At 35.7% G+C, this 15073-nt stretch overlaps 2 protein-coding genes across 9 annotated transcripts in view; one reads left to right on the top strand and one right to left on the bottom strand.

The window, feature by feature from the left end:
• The window catches only part of MED12L (mediator complex subunit 12L), a 307612-nt gene that overhangs the window by 90114 nt on the left and 202425 nt on the right, over positions 1–15073 (top strand). For 7 of the 8 annotated variants that reach the window (XM_036219081.1, XM_036219079.1, XM_036219084.1 and 4 more), the window contains 4 exons: positions 1187–1313; positions 3331–3545; positions 4509–4613; positions 5506–5682. In XM_036219081.1, coding sequence (XP_036074974.1) covers positions 1187–1313; positions 3331–3545; positions 4509–4613; positions 5506–5682 — 624 coding nt within the window. The remainder of the gene's footprint in view (positions 1–1186; positions 1314–3330; positions 3546–4508; positions 4614–5505; positions 5683–15073) is intronic. The other variant, XM_036219085.1, reaches the window with a different exon arrangement.
• Positions 10005–14938, bottom strand: GPR171 (G protein-coupled receptor 171). Its single transcript, XM_016156460.2, has 2 exons — positions 14829–14938; positions 10005–11256 (listed from the first exon to the last, which is right to left on the bottom strand). The coding sequence occupies exon 2, from the start codon at positions 11201–11203 to the stop codon at positions 10244–10246; it is 960 nt and encodes a 319-aa protein (XP_016011946.1). The 5' UTR covers positions 11204–11256; positions 14829–14938; the 3' UTR covers positions 10005–10243.

Raw genomic sequence — 15073 nt, 5'->3', positions numbered from 1 at the left:
AAGATCACATTGTTGAGATTGGAGCTTGAAGATATTGATGCTAAGGTCTAAAACAGTGACCCATTTTACAATGTGTAAATTAAGAAAAGTGTTTCATTGTTTTTTTTTCCTATACATTAATGAATAGGTAGACTATTCGATAGTGAATTGTAATGATTAAACTTTAGTAACTAAAGTTAATTTCTCAAATTTCATTTTTCCTTCTGGATTATTGTTGTCTTCATTCTACCTCTTCTGTCTTGTGCCCCAGAACATACACACACATGTGTGCACATGATCACTTTCAGAAGAGGTTCACACATAGATTACTTTGTAATTTTAATAAGTGTAAATCTAGCCATATCTAAAAATGTATTCTCTCAGAGATGTTCAAGATAATTGATTTCTAATAAACATTACCATTTTTAAAATTTGAACATTGTAAGGAGAGAATGGATTAGAGAAATGATATCTTAATATAATAGTTAATATCTTAATATTAAAGAATAGGTAATAGGTAATGGAAAGGATCAAATGGATATCAAAGAATAGAAAACAAGGATCTAATTGCTTCTAAGGTGTTTCCTTTCTGGTCTTTTGCTAAGTTCCTTCTTCAGAATGCAAAAGTTAAACAGGTTCTCTAGATGTGTTTCGTGAACTGGAGATTGACAGAGATTCTAAGAGATCTTATTGGTGAAGCATAATGAACAAGTAAAAGAATCTTATTGGAGGAATTCAATACCACACTTCCCTAGACCCACTTGTAAATACCCCCACATGACAAAAACAAATACAAAAGAATCAAATATTTTTTAGGGGTACTATAGATAACATGAACTATTTAAAAATGGAGACAAACTCAGATTATTTGTAATGGTTTGCACAGGGATCTTGAGTAGTTTATTTTGTGTACTGTGTACTCAATGGACACTCAGACAGGCCTGTGCAGAGTTTATAATTCACATGAATAATGTTTTTCAGGGGGCGCTCTTTAAAATTATTTGAATCGTTCTGGAATAGTTTCCCCAGCTTTTAGAAATTATATTTACTTCTGATGCATGGCTCACAAATACGTACAGAAATCTCACTTAATTTTACATGTTTTATCTGAGAAGTTAAATGTTAATAAAAACCTAACAGATTTATAATCCGCTGTGACTATACTTGTGCTGTGTAATTAACTGTGTTTGTTTACTTTTAATCTTAGAGATGTGGTGAATCAGAGGTCTTAGATGAGAAGGAGTCTATTTCTTCAGCTTCTCTTGCTGGATCGAGTTTGCCTGTTTTCCAGAATGTTCTGCTAAGGTTTTTGGATACACAGGCCCCCTCATTGTGTAAGTAAAGCCCTTTGCTTCTTGGCTTGAAATAAGGGGTTGTAGGGGTTGACCTTTTGTTTTGAGCTGATTGTTTTCTTTTTTTCTTATTTTGATCTCATCGAAAGTTTTTGGCACTGAATATAATGTATGGTTTACTGTATAAAATTTTGTAGCATGTTTCCAATGAAGACTTTTATACAATTTTAAAATTAGCTGAGCTTCAAAGACAAACATTTTTAGAGTTTTAATAATTTTAAAAACCAGTCATCTCTTTCTCTTACATTTAATGGGCTAAATCTTTCTATATCTTTTCTTACCAAAATAGAGGAGCTAAAGTTCTTAATGTTTCACTATATATTGTAATTTGGAATCTTCTCTTTTGAAATCATCTTCTAAATTTCTGAATTTCTAACTCCTGATCTTAAAATGGGAGTTGGGGGTCGGGGGAATCAAACAATAGTACTTTATTACCAGGCCCTTGATAGAAGAGAATAATTTATAAAGATGATTAGCTGCTTGCCAGTGCTCTCTTGGATGTTCATGTCACCTTGCGTGCCTTTTCTGTCTTTCATTGTGCAGTTGGTGGGGAGTGGAGGGTTTGGGGAATAAACAACCACCCAGTGGATGGACACTTTAAAAAAATCATTTGTGTGGGTTAAGTGGGCTTGGTCTTATTTTGAGGCTTTCATATAACAAAGTATAGCAGGGAGGATCTTAAAACAGATAGTGATGGAACAACAGAAAAATGGCAGAAAGTGAAAAGTGATAGAAAAGGGAGAGAAAGAGTGGAGGGGAGGGAAAGGAAGATGTTTGTGGAGAAGAAATAGATAAAGCAGTAAGGAATAGTACTGCTTCCAAGTTCCTCTGAGAAAGGGCTTGTTTTGGGTTGAGGTGCGCCTGAGGATGAGGGTCTTTTAGTTACTTGATGGCTACTCTAGGTTTGAGGAAGAGCAAGAGCTGGAGTCAAGCTGGTGGTTGGAATGCAAGAACAGTAACAACTGAAGCAGGAAAACAGAAGATGGGAGATCCCAGGCAGAAGGAAATACATTGTCAGTGATGGAAATTAGCGACTCCAGCTTATCTTGTATCCTGGGGGAGATTTACATTTGCCCTTTGCTTTTCTCATCCTGCCTGCTCCTTCTCTCTCTTTGGGAAAATCTTGCTGCTTCTACATTTTTGATTCTTCTGGATCTCATTTTCTGTCACAGGAATCTGTTCTATTCGTCTGTGTAGAGGTTGCTGTCATTGAATTTGGCAGTAGGTGTGAGCAAACATTTAGACTTAAGGTTTAGGGAATTAAGCTTAACGTTCTCTGGATCTGTTGGTGTTTGTGACTGTGCTAGTGTTTGTGACTGAGCTTTGCAGGGTTAGTCTCAACATTTTTTAACCTTCTCTCAAAGGTACAGATACAAAGTTTTAGAGTGCAGTTACAGCATCAAAAGTCTGAATGTGAATTAGACTGATCATAAATTAAGAAAAGACTGCAGAGCTTTCCTCTTCATGCTCTTATAATTCCATTTTCCCTATTTCTTTACCATGAATCCCCTCACTATTTTTTTTCCAAATACTGTTTGAGTAGTGGTTCTATTGTAAAGTCTCCTTTGAAGCAGTATACGCACAAAGTCCACAAATACACAGACACACTCAGGGTGTAAAAAACAGCCATGGGCAGTGTTAATAGTAAAAACAGAGGACAGCAGTCTAGTCTTGGTTTTTATTTTATTTTTTTTAAAATGAAATTTTGTGTTTATATTATTCTTTAAATGGTTATTTATTCACCAGGGACCACGGTCTTTAAACTTGATATTGTGCTTAGCATACCGGACAGTATTTTTTAATTATAGTAGGACAGTCAAAACCTATGTGCCATATCTGCACAAAACAGTAGTGCCACATAGTAAATTTTCCAATAATCTTTTATTTGGTAAAAATAAAATTATTAAAAGCGGCCAAGATATTGCTAAGCCTTAATAATTGGTTGTTTTTTCTACGGGGCAAAGGAGACTGAACTATTGATTGAATTGCTTCTTTATAGCGGATCCAAACAGTGAATGTGAAAAGGTGGAATTTGTGAATCTGGTGCTGCTCTTCTGTGAGTTCATCCGACATGATGTCTTCTCCCACGATGCATACATGTGCACCCTCATATCTCGAGGAGACTTATCAGTCACCGCCTCGACTCGGCCGCGGTCGCCAGCAGGAGAAAATGCAGATGAACACTATCCAAAGGACCATGATGTGAAAATGGAGGTACGGCCCTGGGATTGGTGCCCCCCACCCGCCCTCTCCCACGAGAACTCTGCTGGGGGACACTTTCAGAAGGATTATTTGGTGGTGGAAGGGTGATCACTTTTTAGTTGTATTCCCTTGTTATAAAGCTCATTTATCTCCACTACTTACTCACGAAAAACATTTGAGTTATAATTTACCTTTTTTAGAATTACCTTTGGCGTACTCTAAAACTATTAATGAAAAGATTTGACAGGCTATAAGATTTTTCTTTGGAAGTTTCAAGGCAAAAAATATGAAGTTAGCCATGGGAAATAGTAGAAAATGATTTGAGGTTGTGATACTTCCTTAGAAATAAAGGACGTAAGCATATAATATTATGCTATTTTCGAAATAGTGGCTGTATTTGTAATTTAAAAACCTGACATTAGAATTGCACATGTGGACTCAAGATTTGGTGACTAAATGGTGTACAAATTTTACAAAATTATTATGTTAGTGGAAATACATTTGTTTATAAATTTGTCTGGACTAGAAGTTATATGAGGTAGGAAAAAACTAAAGTTATTTTACTTATTTAGGCTTTTTCTGTGTTTCTGCTTTTTCTTGTTTTATCCTTGGATATCAAGCTACTTTATGTCTTAGATATACCCTTAGATTTTTCCTTCTAAGAAAAGTTGATGAGCATGTGACTGGGAAAAGCCCAGAGAAGAAAGTTATGGCCAATTTGTTTTTATCAGGAAGGTTGTGTGCTCTTCATTGAAAATATCATGGAACTTAAATCTTTCTCATCATGAGGACAAAGACCTGTTACTCTGAAAAGCAGTGAATATTTTAAAAGTTTGTTTTTTCTTTGGGGGGAAAAGGATACTAGGAGGGAATAAGACATAGGATGGTTAAAAATGTCACTGTCATGTTTTTGCTTCAGTTTTCTAACGAACTACAAAATTTACAATGCGATTTTCTTTCTCTGGCAATTATCAGGAACAGACTATTATGGCACATATGGGCATTGACTCAGGAACTACTAACATTTTTGATGAAGTAGACAAGAGTGACTTTAAAACTGACTTTGGTTCGGAATTTCCAGTAGGTTCAACCTTTGAATTCTTATTGACTGTTAATCCCTCCTCCCCACCCCTACCCTAGCTTGCTTCCACACTTCTGTTTCTTCCCCAGTGTACCGGAATGACTTGTGTACTTGTGATATAAATTGTGATCCTACCATATTCCACCTTAGGTCACAGTTAATCTTCCCTGTGATTGTCTCATTTCAGTTCATCCTCAGTTTTGGCTGCATTGCTTTCTTCTTTAAATTATAATACCCCTGTCCTCCTAGTTGGTATAGTGTGACTCTCTTTTTCATTTTGAGATCATGATCTCTCAGGAATACAGAAATGTAGTAGTTTCATCACGACAGTTCATGTTGATTTGCTGTGTATGTGTTCGGCTTCTAAATAATAGCTTTCCTGGCTCTGGACTTGATATACATACTGTCTTCTACTTTATCTCAGTATAATTATAATGTGTTCTTCCTCATGGATCTTAATGTGTAACCCTTTATAAAAAATATTACTTGGGGTATAGACTAAAACCTTTATGTTTATTACTCTTTAGCTTTATTAATTAGGTAATTATTTCTGTGTATATGTTTTTGTGGGAAATGTAGCCCTACCAAGGAAAACACTTACCCATAAGTCCGATTTTATCTTGGTCCTTCGGGATATGTAGCTACATTTCCTATGTGTGGTTGTCATTTTCTCATCTTCAAAATGGGAGATGATAATGACAGATTTCTAATGATCTGAATATGAAGTTGTGGAAATTAACAAAATTTCTTTTATACATTTTGGTTAGTGGTTAAATAAGGAAAAGATATTGTATGAACGTCCTGTGTGTTTGAAGTTCTGGTATGTAGCACCGTGTTTCAGTTTTGGTCTTTTTCATTTACAATCTCCAACATTTGTTTTACATGACTTAGATATTTTCTCCTATGCCTGGAGAGGCCTGTGAGAATGCCAACCCTTCCTTGGGCAGAAGAATGTCAGTTAATGGTGAGAAGTTGCTGAAGAGAGAAAAGCCAAGAGAGTTAATTTTTCCATCTAATTATGACCTCCTGCGACACCTGCAGTACGCAACACATTTTCCCATCCCTCTGGTAAGTCATTGCTCCAGTCAGTTGGCAACCTCATTTCATTATAGGATTTTTAACCACTGATTAGTCAACTGCTTGCCTGAGTAATACATGTGACAGCAGGTAAGTGTTTATATTCACTGCTTTCTCTGTTACAATTCTGATCATATAGCTTATATACCGATGTCCAAATTTGTGGTGTGATACTACTGGCGGGCTACATTTAACAGAATTTTCTATATTATTATCCATTTATCAAGAGCATTTGAGTCACTGCAGATTATGTCTAAATATATTTTTCTGCTTCAGTTTGAAACTCATTTACTGAGTAGCTTTGATATGCTCTGTATTGTGGTAGGTACTTTCGATATTATGCAGATGAGTAAGAATTTAGGGGCACAGGAGAGATGAATAAGATAGGAAAACAAATGTCTATAAAATGACAAGCATTAAAATAAGTTCAATAATTGAGTAAAAACTGTGTCCACTGGAAGGTGAACTGTTTGACATTCCTGGGTCTCTTCCACTCTCAAAGAATGAATATTGGAGGAGAGAGAGAGCATCTGACTGAAAAATTAGTTAAGGTTTCACAGAAGAGTTTGTATATGAGCTGGATTTGGTTTTTGACCTGTTATATTTAAGAACTGAATAGGAGATGGAGAGTTCTTGCCAGGGAATTTAATGTTCGAGTCATAATGAGTCAATGTGCTTTATTCTAACGGGAAACAAGTTAGTTCTGAAGACTGGGCCCAGATCTATGTTTTTTTATTCTTATGTTCACTATCTTTTTTTTTTTTTCCTGAAATTTTATTTTAAGTGCAAGTTCAATGTGTAATTTTCATTGAAGACATTATTATTTTAACAAAACTGTTATTATGAGGTATATATTATGTGTTTTTTTTTCCTGGATATTTTTGAGGAGTTTTAATCTGCATACTAAATGTTTTCTTTTTTTGTTTGTTATTTTGAAACATCAAAATCATTACACGAGCGCGCGCGCGCGCGTGTGTGTGTCTCTGTGTATGTATTTTTTACTACAATTAAGAACTCTTTTTGTTGTTAATTTTTTTATGTCCTGGTCTATGTCAACCAAAAATTGCCAAACTCTTTCTCTTTAATCATTGGCTGAATATGTTCACAGTTTTCAGCTGTTACCTGTAAGCATCGCTCATTTTCAATGTAGTGGAATAATCTCAGTTTGTTTAGGGCAGCAGAAAGAATAGCCTGACATATTGGAGATGTATCCCGAAGAATTTGTGGATGAATTATAATATCTGGGATTGTTTTAAAATAGAGTCAAAAGCAGAGTGGATAATTGAAGTCTGGAGTTTAGGTAACAGTAATGCACCAAGATTCATTTCCTAGTTTTGACAGATGTATCATGGTTATTTTATGTAAGGCATTAATATTAGGACAAACTAGGTGAAGCATACATGAAAACTCTCTGTACTGTATTTGTACCTTTCCCATTAATCTTATATTTTCCAAAATAAAAAGTTTATTTAAAAATAAAAAAAGAAAAACTAGGGGAAATGAAGAAAAATGGCAAAATGTTGAAAATGGTTGAAGCTGGTTGAGAGTTTTGTGCCCCTCTCTTGGGCAAGCAGAACGTGACAGGTCTCCCTTTTTCACGTTTTTGGGTGTTAGAGCAAAGCAGCACCCAAGCATGGACTTGTTTGTTCTGTTGTTTGTGTGACCCTTAGCTGCATGGTCATTTCCAGCATTTAGCCTTCTAAGGACTGACCATTTCTCTGTGGGAAAGAGCATGAATGATTTCCAGCGACTCATCATGATGAATTATGACATAATTCAACTGTAATGCAATTATAAAAGAACTGCTAGAAAATTGATGTGATAGGATATTATTAAGAGTCTTCCATTACCAGTTGCCTTAAAATCCCCTTTACTGTGAGTGTAATTTAGAATAAGCCATCAATAGGGGAAATAAAAGTATATACTAATAAAACACTGACATTGGGAATGCTCCAGAGAGTCTGGTTCTCTTTCTTACTAAAAAGGGAATATTCGACTAGCTTATCAGGCATGTGATGAGAATATAAGAATATAATTAAAAAAAAAAGTTTTTTCCCCCCTGTCTTTAAGATCTGGCCCTAGTAAGTGAAGACCAAGATGAGAGAACTAAAGGGGACTTGACCAAAAGATTCAGAAAAATAAAGTGGTTTCATGCATGCATTTATACGAATGTTATCTTGATCCGCCATCAGTAAAAACATGTTCTTAGACTACCAGCAAGCACAGGTTCTCATGTATAGGCAGGCCTTCCACCAGCCTGTGACACAGGAAAGACACTTTTATATGCCTTGTCAGATAGGCGATGCTGATGGGGGTTCCTGTTGTTACTGTTGGAGCCCATCTGAGTTCGATGTTGCCCCGACAACCAGGGGAAGAGGGAGAGGGATAATGACATTGTATAAGTGGTTCTTCCTCATTGATGCAGTGAAGAATCACACGTCAGTGAGATTTAGAAAAGATTTATTAAAGATATATTTTAGAAAGACATGTCCCAAGGAGGAATATGATTTCAGCAGAGTGCTGTAACAACAGCCACAACAAGAGGGCAAAAGGGTGCAGAAGTGGGAATGTCTACATAGTATTTGGGCTGTGACGGATGGTTCCAAAGGCATTACTAGGTGGTTGGTAAGCAAGGTCATTTTGATTGACACCTGGCTGTTATATAACTCTGCCTAGTACGCATTTGTATACCCAGCATTCTACTACCATTGCACTGGGGTGTTCTTTGGGCGGTCTCTAGGCTGGGCTCCTATTCCTTTGTCCCCCTGTTGCTCATATCTGACTAGCTACCTAACACTATCATTATCACTAGCTAGCTAGAATTTGTTTAGTACTTATCATGTTAGGAGTGTAATAGGCACTCTCTTTTGTTCGTTGTTCATTTATTATTCTCTTCAAACTCAGAATGTATTTGTGGAATTATACGTAGGCATTGTCTTGATGAAGTCAAGCCTTCAGAAAATAATTCTTCTCAATGCAGAGCTAAAAATGGGTCTGGAATCAAATTTTTTTGTTAGATTCAGAAACACCATTTCTTAATCATTGCAGTTAATGCTAATGTATTATTAGTTGTTTTAATATGAGCTTTAACTATTAAAATGGAAACATAAAACTTACAAAGTCTCATATATGTTTATCTAAACTTTCCAATCTTCTTTTCTTCAATAAGCCTTTTATTTAATCTATAGATTGAACTTTTTCTGGATTACTGGCTCTAAAGAGAATTTAATCGAAGGGTTGTGACCTCGAGAGCTGGAGTCGCCCGTACTTTAATCCGCTGGCCCCGCATGGGGTCAGGCTTATCTTCAGGATCAGAGTGGCACCAGTCGGCCTGGGCATGTGCTGCGTCCCTAACAATGCCTTGCTGTGTGGAGTCGGGATGTCTGTTTTAAGACCATTTGACTAGTACTATTTTTCCACACCTTTAATGTGAGTTCTGGTGGCGAAACAGTAGTTTTAGCAGTTAGTGTACTTTACGAACTCCCCTTGAAAATGTTATAGAGTCTATTTTATATCACTATAAAATAAAAATAAGAGACCATTGGATTTGTTACTACCATGTAGAAAATATTTATTTATAACCTTCAGGTAGAATTAAGTATTTATAGTACATTAAAAATTACCCATGTATTTCCAAGCCTTTTTAGAAGTAAAAATTTTTAGTTATTGTGTTAGGAAACAATTAGATGTTAAAAATTGGAGTAGCAATTTAAAAGGTTACTGTCTTTGAAGTGATGTATTAAAAATCAAGCATGGATTGTCTCATGGAAATAATAAGCTGGCTTAAAAAAATCATCTAAAGGGCTTTAAATTGTGTTGCTAAAGAACTTCATGGCAGTTTACATAGAAATTACAGTTATCCCTTGAACAGTGCAGACCTTAGGAGTGCTGATGCCCTACACAGTCAGAATTCTTTGTATAACTTTTGACTCTAGAATTTAACTACTAATGGCTTAATGTTTACCAGAAGCTTTACTGGTAACATAAACAGTCAATTTACACATATTTTGTATCCTATATGTATTGCGTACTCTATTCTTACAATAAAGTAAGCTAGAGGAAAGAAAATATTATTAAGGCAATCATAAAGAAGAAAAATGCATATATAGTACTGTATGTATTTATTGAAAAATATTTGCATGTAAGTGGAGCCTGAGCAGTTCAAACCAGTGTTCAAGGGTCACCTATATTCTTGCATATTTTTATCAAGAAGTCAGTTCCAGGCATTTAAATAAATACTCATGAATACTTCTGTGTCTGTGTCATAGAAGTCATTTGTATTTCAAGTATGTTGTAGGGTTCGACATTGATTCAACAAGACTTTAATGTTTTTTTTTTTTTTTTTTTTTTTTTTTTTTTGCACGAAGATTTGAGCTAAGGAGCAACAACAACCACAGGTACTGATTAAAAACTAGGTTTCACTGTAAACCAGGCCATATTTGCTAGCTGTCTGTATTTTTACATCCTGAGGCTTTTTTTTTTTTTCTTTCCCAGTGGTTTTGTACTTATTGTCCAGTAAGGCAAGAAGTGATAGCCTGAAAAATCCCATATTTTATGCATTGTTTTCACAACTTGATTTTTTTCCCTGAGCCATGCTCTCCTTATGTGAAGCAAAAGTCTCAGTGACCTTTGAGCGGAATGCTTTTGAGAGGTGGTAGTACAGGATAGGATCAAAACACAGGTTTGACACAGCCAGGAGCAGGGTGGCCTCTTTGGCTTTGAAGAGTGAAATCCTGGTCTGGCAGTCATGTATGACCTCGGTCTGGCTGAGGGTGTATGGTATTCGGACAATGTGATAAGGAACAAAACATATGATGTAGGCTGTAGTCACTAAAAGTATGTTGATGAGGGTTTTTTTCACATTTGGATAGCTTTCGTTATCTTTGTTTCTATACAGTTGTCGAATCACAAGGCAGTTAGATATTAAAATGATGACTGAGAAATTTAAAAATATAGCTATACATATGAAGTTTGTCAGCAAGTGCCAGTTTCTTCCAAGCTCTGTTTTGAATTCCACGCACCCCACGTTTGGTTTTTCCTCGATGTCTCTGATGGGAATCGCCATGTTTGGTACCATTATAAGAAGGACCATTGCCCACACGACGGTTGATATCATCTTGGCAAATCCAGGTTCTTGTATTCGGTAAATCTTGTAGCTGTATGTCAGCTGAAGACAGCGGTCGATACTGACGAACGCTAAGAAGATAATTGATAGGTACATATTAATGTAGATGAGGCAGGCTGTTACTTGGCAGTGGAATATCCTCAGCTTCCAGGGTGCCACACCCAAGTCGACCACGATTTTCACTGGTAATGCCAGAGTGAGCAGGAAATCGGCTGTAATCAAATTAACTAGGTATATGCTTACACCCCTGTGATTCGTGTTTTTCTGCATGAAAGCCCAGGTTGCAAAACAGCTTCCAATAATTCCAATAAGGAAAACTAAATAAAAAAAATAAGGGAATGGCTCCAGATCTCTGTAAATTGGACAGAAAGTAGAACTGTTTGTCATTTTGAGATAATGTAAAGATGACTCTTCTCCAAAAGAAAAAAAAAATTCAGACTCTGTTAAAGAAGAAGGGGAGGGAGGTTAGTAATTACAGTTAGGAATTAATTTCTTTAAAATCATTTGCACTCACAATACCATGGTCACAGTCTTTCTAATTCTTAGAATTTTACTGGTGAATTTACTAGATTATGTGCACTGATGGGCCATCTTAGGTTATGAGGAAGCCTGGGTTTTCCATGGTCTGATTTTGTGATTTTGGGAAATCCTATTTAGGTCTGTTTCTAGAAGGGGTATTTTTGACATCACACTTTTGTATTCTGATAGCTCTTTTGTTACCAGTTGGGTTGAAAGTTAGTTTGCAGAGAAGATAAGTGAACTAAAATTCTGAGAAATAGAGGAAACCAGGGTAAAATGGTTTGGCTGTGGCTAAGCCTAAAGAGCTTTTCAGTGAGGCTTCCTGGCTTTCTTTTTTCATATGTTGATTGAAAAAAGAAGTGCTGGAGGAAACTAGGATGTAGGGGTAACAGAGAATTATGCTAAAATTTAAAAGGTGTTATCTAAAAAGGAGGCTGTTTATTGTCTAACCTACTAGGATGTTTTCACAGTCCAAAGGTTCATTTCATTTTTCTTTTTAGCAGAAAGAGTTGAAGGATTAGAATCTGGTCTAGAATTGATGCTTATTATTTCACTTTTACAAGCATCCAGTTTCATAATGGTATAGACCTGTGTGGTAGCCCGTAGCCACATGTGATATCGAGCACTTGAAATATGGCCAGTCCAAATTTTGATATATGTTGTAAATGCAAAATACACACTGGGTTTTGAAGATTTAGTACAAAATACTATAAAAAACATTATAACTGGTAAAATTGTACTAGTTTATACAAATAATGCAAGAATTAGTAAAATATGTTATTAATATTTTAATGTTGACTATATGTTGAAATATTTTTGATATATAAGGTTAAGTATATTATTAAAATTTCTCCTGTTTTTGCTTCTTTAAATTCAGCTACTAGATAATTTTAAATTACCTGTGTGGTACGCATTATATTTCTTTTAGGTAGTGTTTGTATAGAGATGTTTCTTTGTCAGTGTTTTTGAGAAAATTGACAATGAATGTATTTTAAAGGCTTCTAGAACAAGGGTGTATGACATTAGCTACAAAATTCTCAGAGGGAAGCTCAGTTATATCGGTATCAAAACAATCTAATGTTAACACTTGAGTGTTTTTTTCTTTTCTTTTTTCTTTCATTGTGGGTTTTGAGGCAGACAAGCCCAGAAGTATAAGACATACAATTAGAACCATTATGATCAGCACTGATAATGACAAAATCTTCTCGTATTCCCTCCAAATCTGGAACAAAGGTGGCATATAAGAGCAAGTTAAACCAACTGGGTTTCAGTTACTGCCTTTGACCTGGCGCAGTCAGGCACTCTTAAAGCCAGATACTTTTTTCTGGCGCTGCTGCTTGATTTGCCCCCTCATGCATGTTAAACACCTTTCTTTTGTTCTAATAAGAGGATTATTTTTGTGTTTTCCCAGGAAAAAGTTGACACGCAATTTTTTAAAAGTAGTATGTAGTATGCATAGTGGCTGACTAATTAGGCCAAATAAGGCCATTCACATAAACCTCCCTTTAAAAAAAACAAAAAAAACAAAGACCAAAAACTTCTGAAGCCTTACTGATTTTCCTAATTATTTAATGATTCATTGTTTATCTTGAGATTAAACAGTAAGCAAGTGGATTCATAAGGCAAATGTACATAAATCTTTCTAAATTAAAGAGTCATATAAAGGGTACCTGTCCTTAACCTTTTCCTACCTGAGATAGGACTTTGGGATCCATGGATAATGTCGTTCTGTACTAATTAAGCACTTACTTTGTGTCTGACACTGTGCTAAGTACTTTACGTGTACTTATTTAACCCTTTATCATTCCTGTCATGCAGGTATTGTTATTCCTGTTTTACAGATGAGGAAACCGGCACAACGAGGTTAAGTAACACTGAAAGTTATACAGCTAGTTCTAGAGCCAGGTTTCCAATCTGGACTGTCTGATCTCAGAAGCCATGTTCAAAACACCACTCCAAAGCTCTGTCTCAATACTACTACTGTTAGTAGTAGTAGTAGTAGTAATAGTGATAGTAATAGTAATAATGAAGATGAAAATTATTATTAAGCAGCCAACCTCAACCGAGTGCTTACTATGTGGCAGGAACTATATTCTAAGCAATTTTTATGTAAGTGAGCAGAAATAAAATAAAGTTTTTTTCTAAATGTTAATAAAAGAAGTTTAGACTGCATGTATGTTAATGTTTTATTTTACTATATATATTTAAAAACAAACAGATTCTGTCCTTTAAGTCTGCACCTAACTTTCAGTTTTCTGTGATGTGATTTTTCTACACCATCCCCATACTCTTAATCCCAGCTCTCTGCTATATATTGGTGGAATCACTCCTGTTCCGTGAACTGTTTCTTCCTGCCTTTTTACTTTTGCTTTTGATAAAAATTTGGGATCATAGGACATTAAGGATGGAGGGAACCTTTATTGATAGCGCCTAGTTCAGTCCCCCAGATTAGTTGAGGCAACTGAGGTCTGACACTTGAATGTTGCTCATTGGAGCAGGCTACTATCTGACCTTGATCATTTTCTAGACTCTGTTTTTATCCTTTCTGTGCCCAAATCCTGCCTATTCTAAAGGCCTGGAGGAAGCTTTTCATGGCTGAAGTCTGTTCCAGGCTTCACTGACTTCCTTATGACTCTGATTTTTGGTAGTAACCATTGATTTGTACCATGGCATCCTGAACGTCCTTTCCTTCTCTGGGTCAAAAGCTGGGTCAAAAGCTAATGTTGCTGTAAATTGATGCTTGTCTCACACCTCTGCTTACTTACCATTCTTTTATGAGGTGCTAGGATTTTGGCTTATGCTCTTATATTTCCACTGTTAAATAATAGTTAACAAAATAACGTGCTTTTTAAGTGTTCCCATCGCTCATACAATTATATGATAAAGTTTCATTTTATAGAAGAATGTATAGTAAAGAGAAGGATTAGAGAATGATTTGATCGATTAATGTTCTCTGTAACTAGAACTGACCGTACATAATACCCATGGGTAATTTATTTAAAAACAATTTCAGTGTGTCTATTCATACAGTCATGCTTAACTGTGTAGTGCCTCACAGTTGCTTTCCCTGAACCTCACTCAGTCTAGATAGCAACAAAAACCAAATCTCTTCATTTAAAATTTTTGGGTGTGTCATTTCGAGGTTAAATATTACCATAATTATATCTGTGTTCTCTGTCACAGATTTGAAAACTAAATGCATGATAGATATTTTGTCAACCCCTCATTAGCCTGTGGAATTTGAGGTGCCCAGAAGTACTCCATCAAAATCGAGAAAAGATTTCAAGTGTCTCCTTTGTATCCAGTGCCCGTTGCTTAGAAAATAAACTCATTAGGTTTTTTTTTTTTTAATGGAAGTTTAGTAATTGGTGTCCTCATGCAACAACCTTATTACATTTTGGCATTTTCAACTTATGTGATTTAAACACTGAGAATCATAGATTTCCCTTCTATGGAAAGATTTTGAATATATTAAGTATTTAAAAAGACATACCTGGGGTTATATTCTCTGAGCCTCAGGGTGCCTCTCCCTCAAGTCTTCAGAGAAGCGTGCGAGCCGTTCCTCTAGCTGCAGCAGTACTAAGTAGCACCCTGTTGCAAGACTGCTGGCTACACTAAAAATTTCCTTTCCTTTTGTGTGGTTTTAAAATGTTGTGTATTGACGTAGGTGAAACTGTGGTTTGCAAATAGTTTAACTGCATGAAAATCTCCTAAAGTTCTTTTTAATTTTGTATATTT

Source organism: Rousettus aegyptiacus, unplaced genomic scaffold (genome assembly GCF_014176215.1).
Source record: "Rousettus aegyptiacus isolate mRouAeg1 unplaced genomic scaffold, mRouAeg1.p scaffold_m13_p_4, whole genome shotgun sequence".
Lineage (NCBI taxonomy): Eukaryota > Metazoa > Chordata > Mammalia > Chiroptera > Pteropodidae > Rousettus > Rousettus aegyptiacus.
This window is presented reverse-complemented; position numbering and strand designations above follow the sequence as displayed.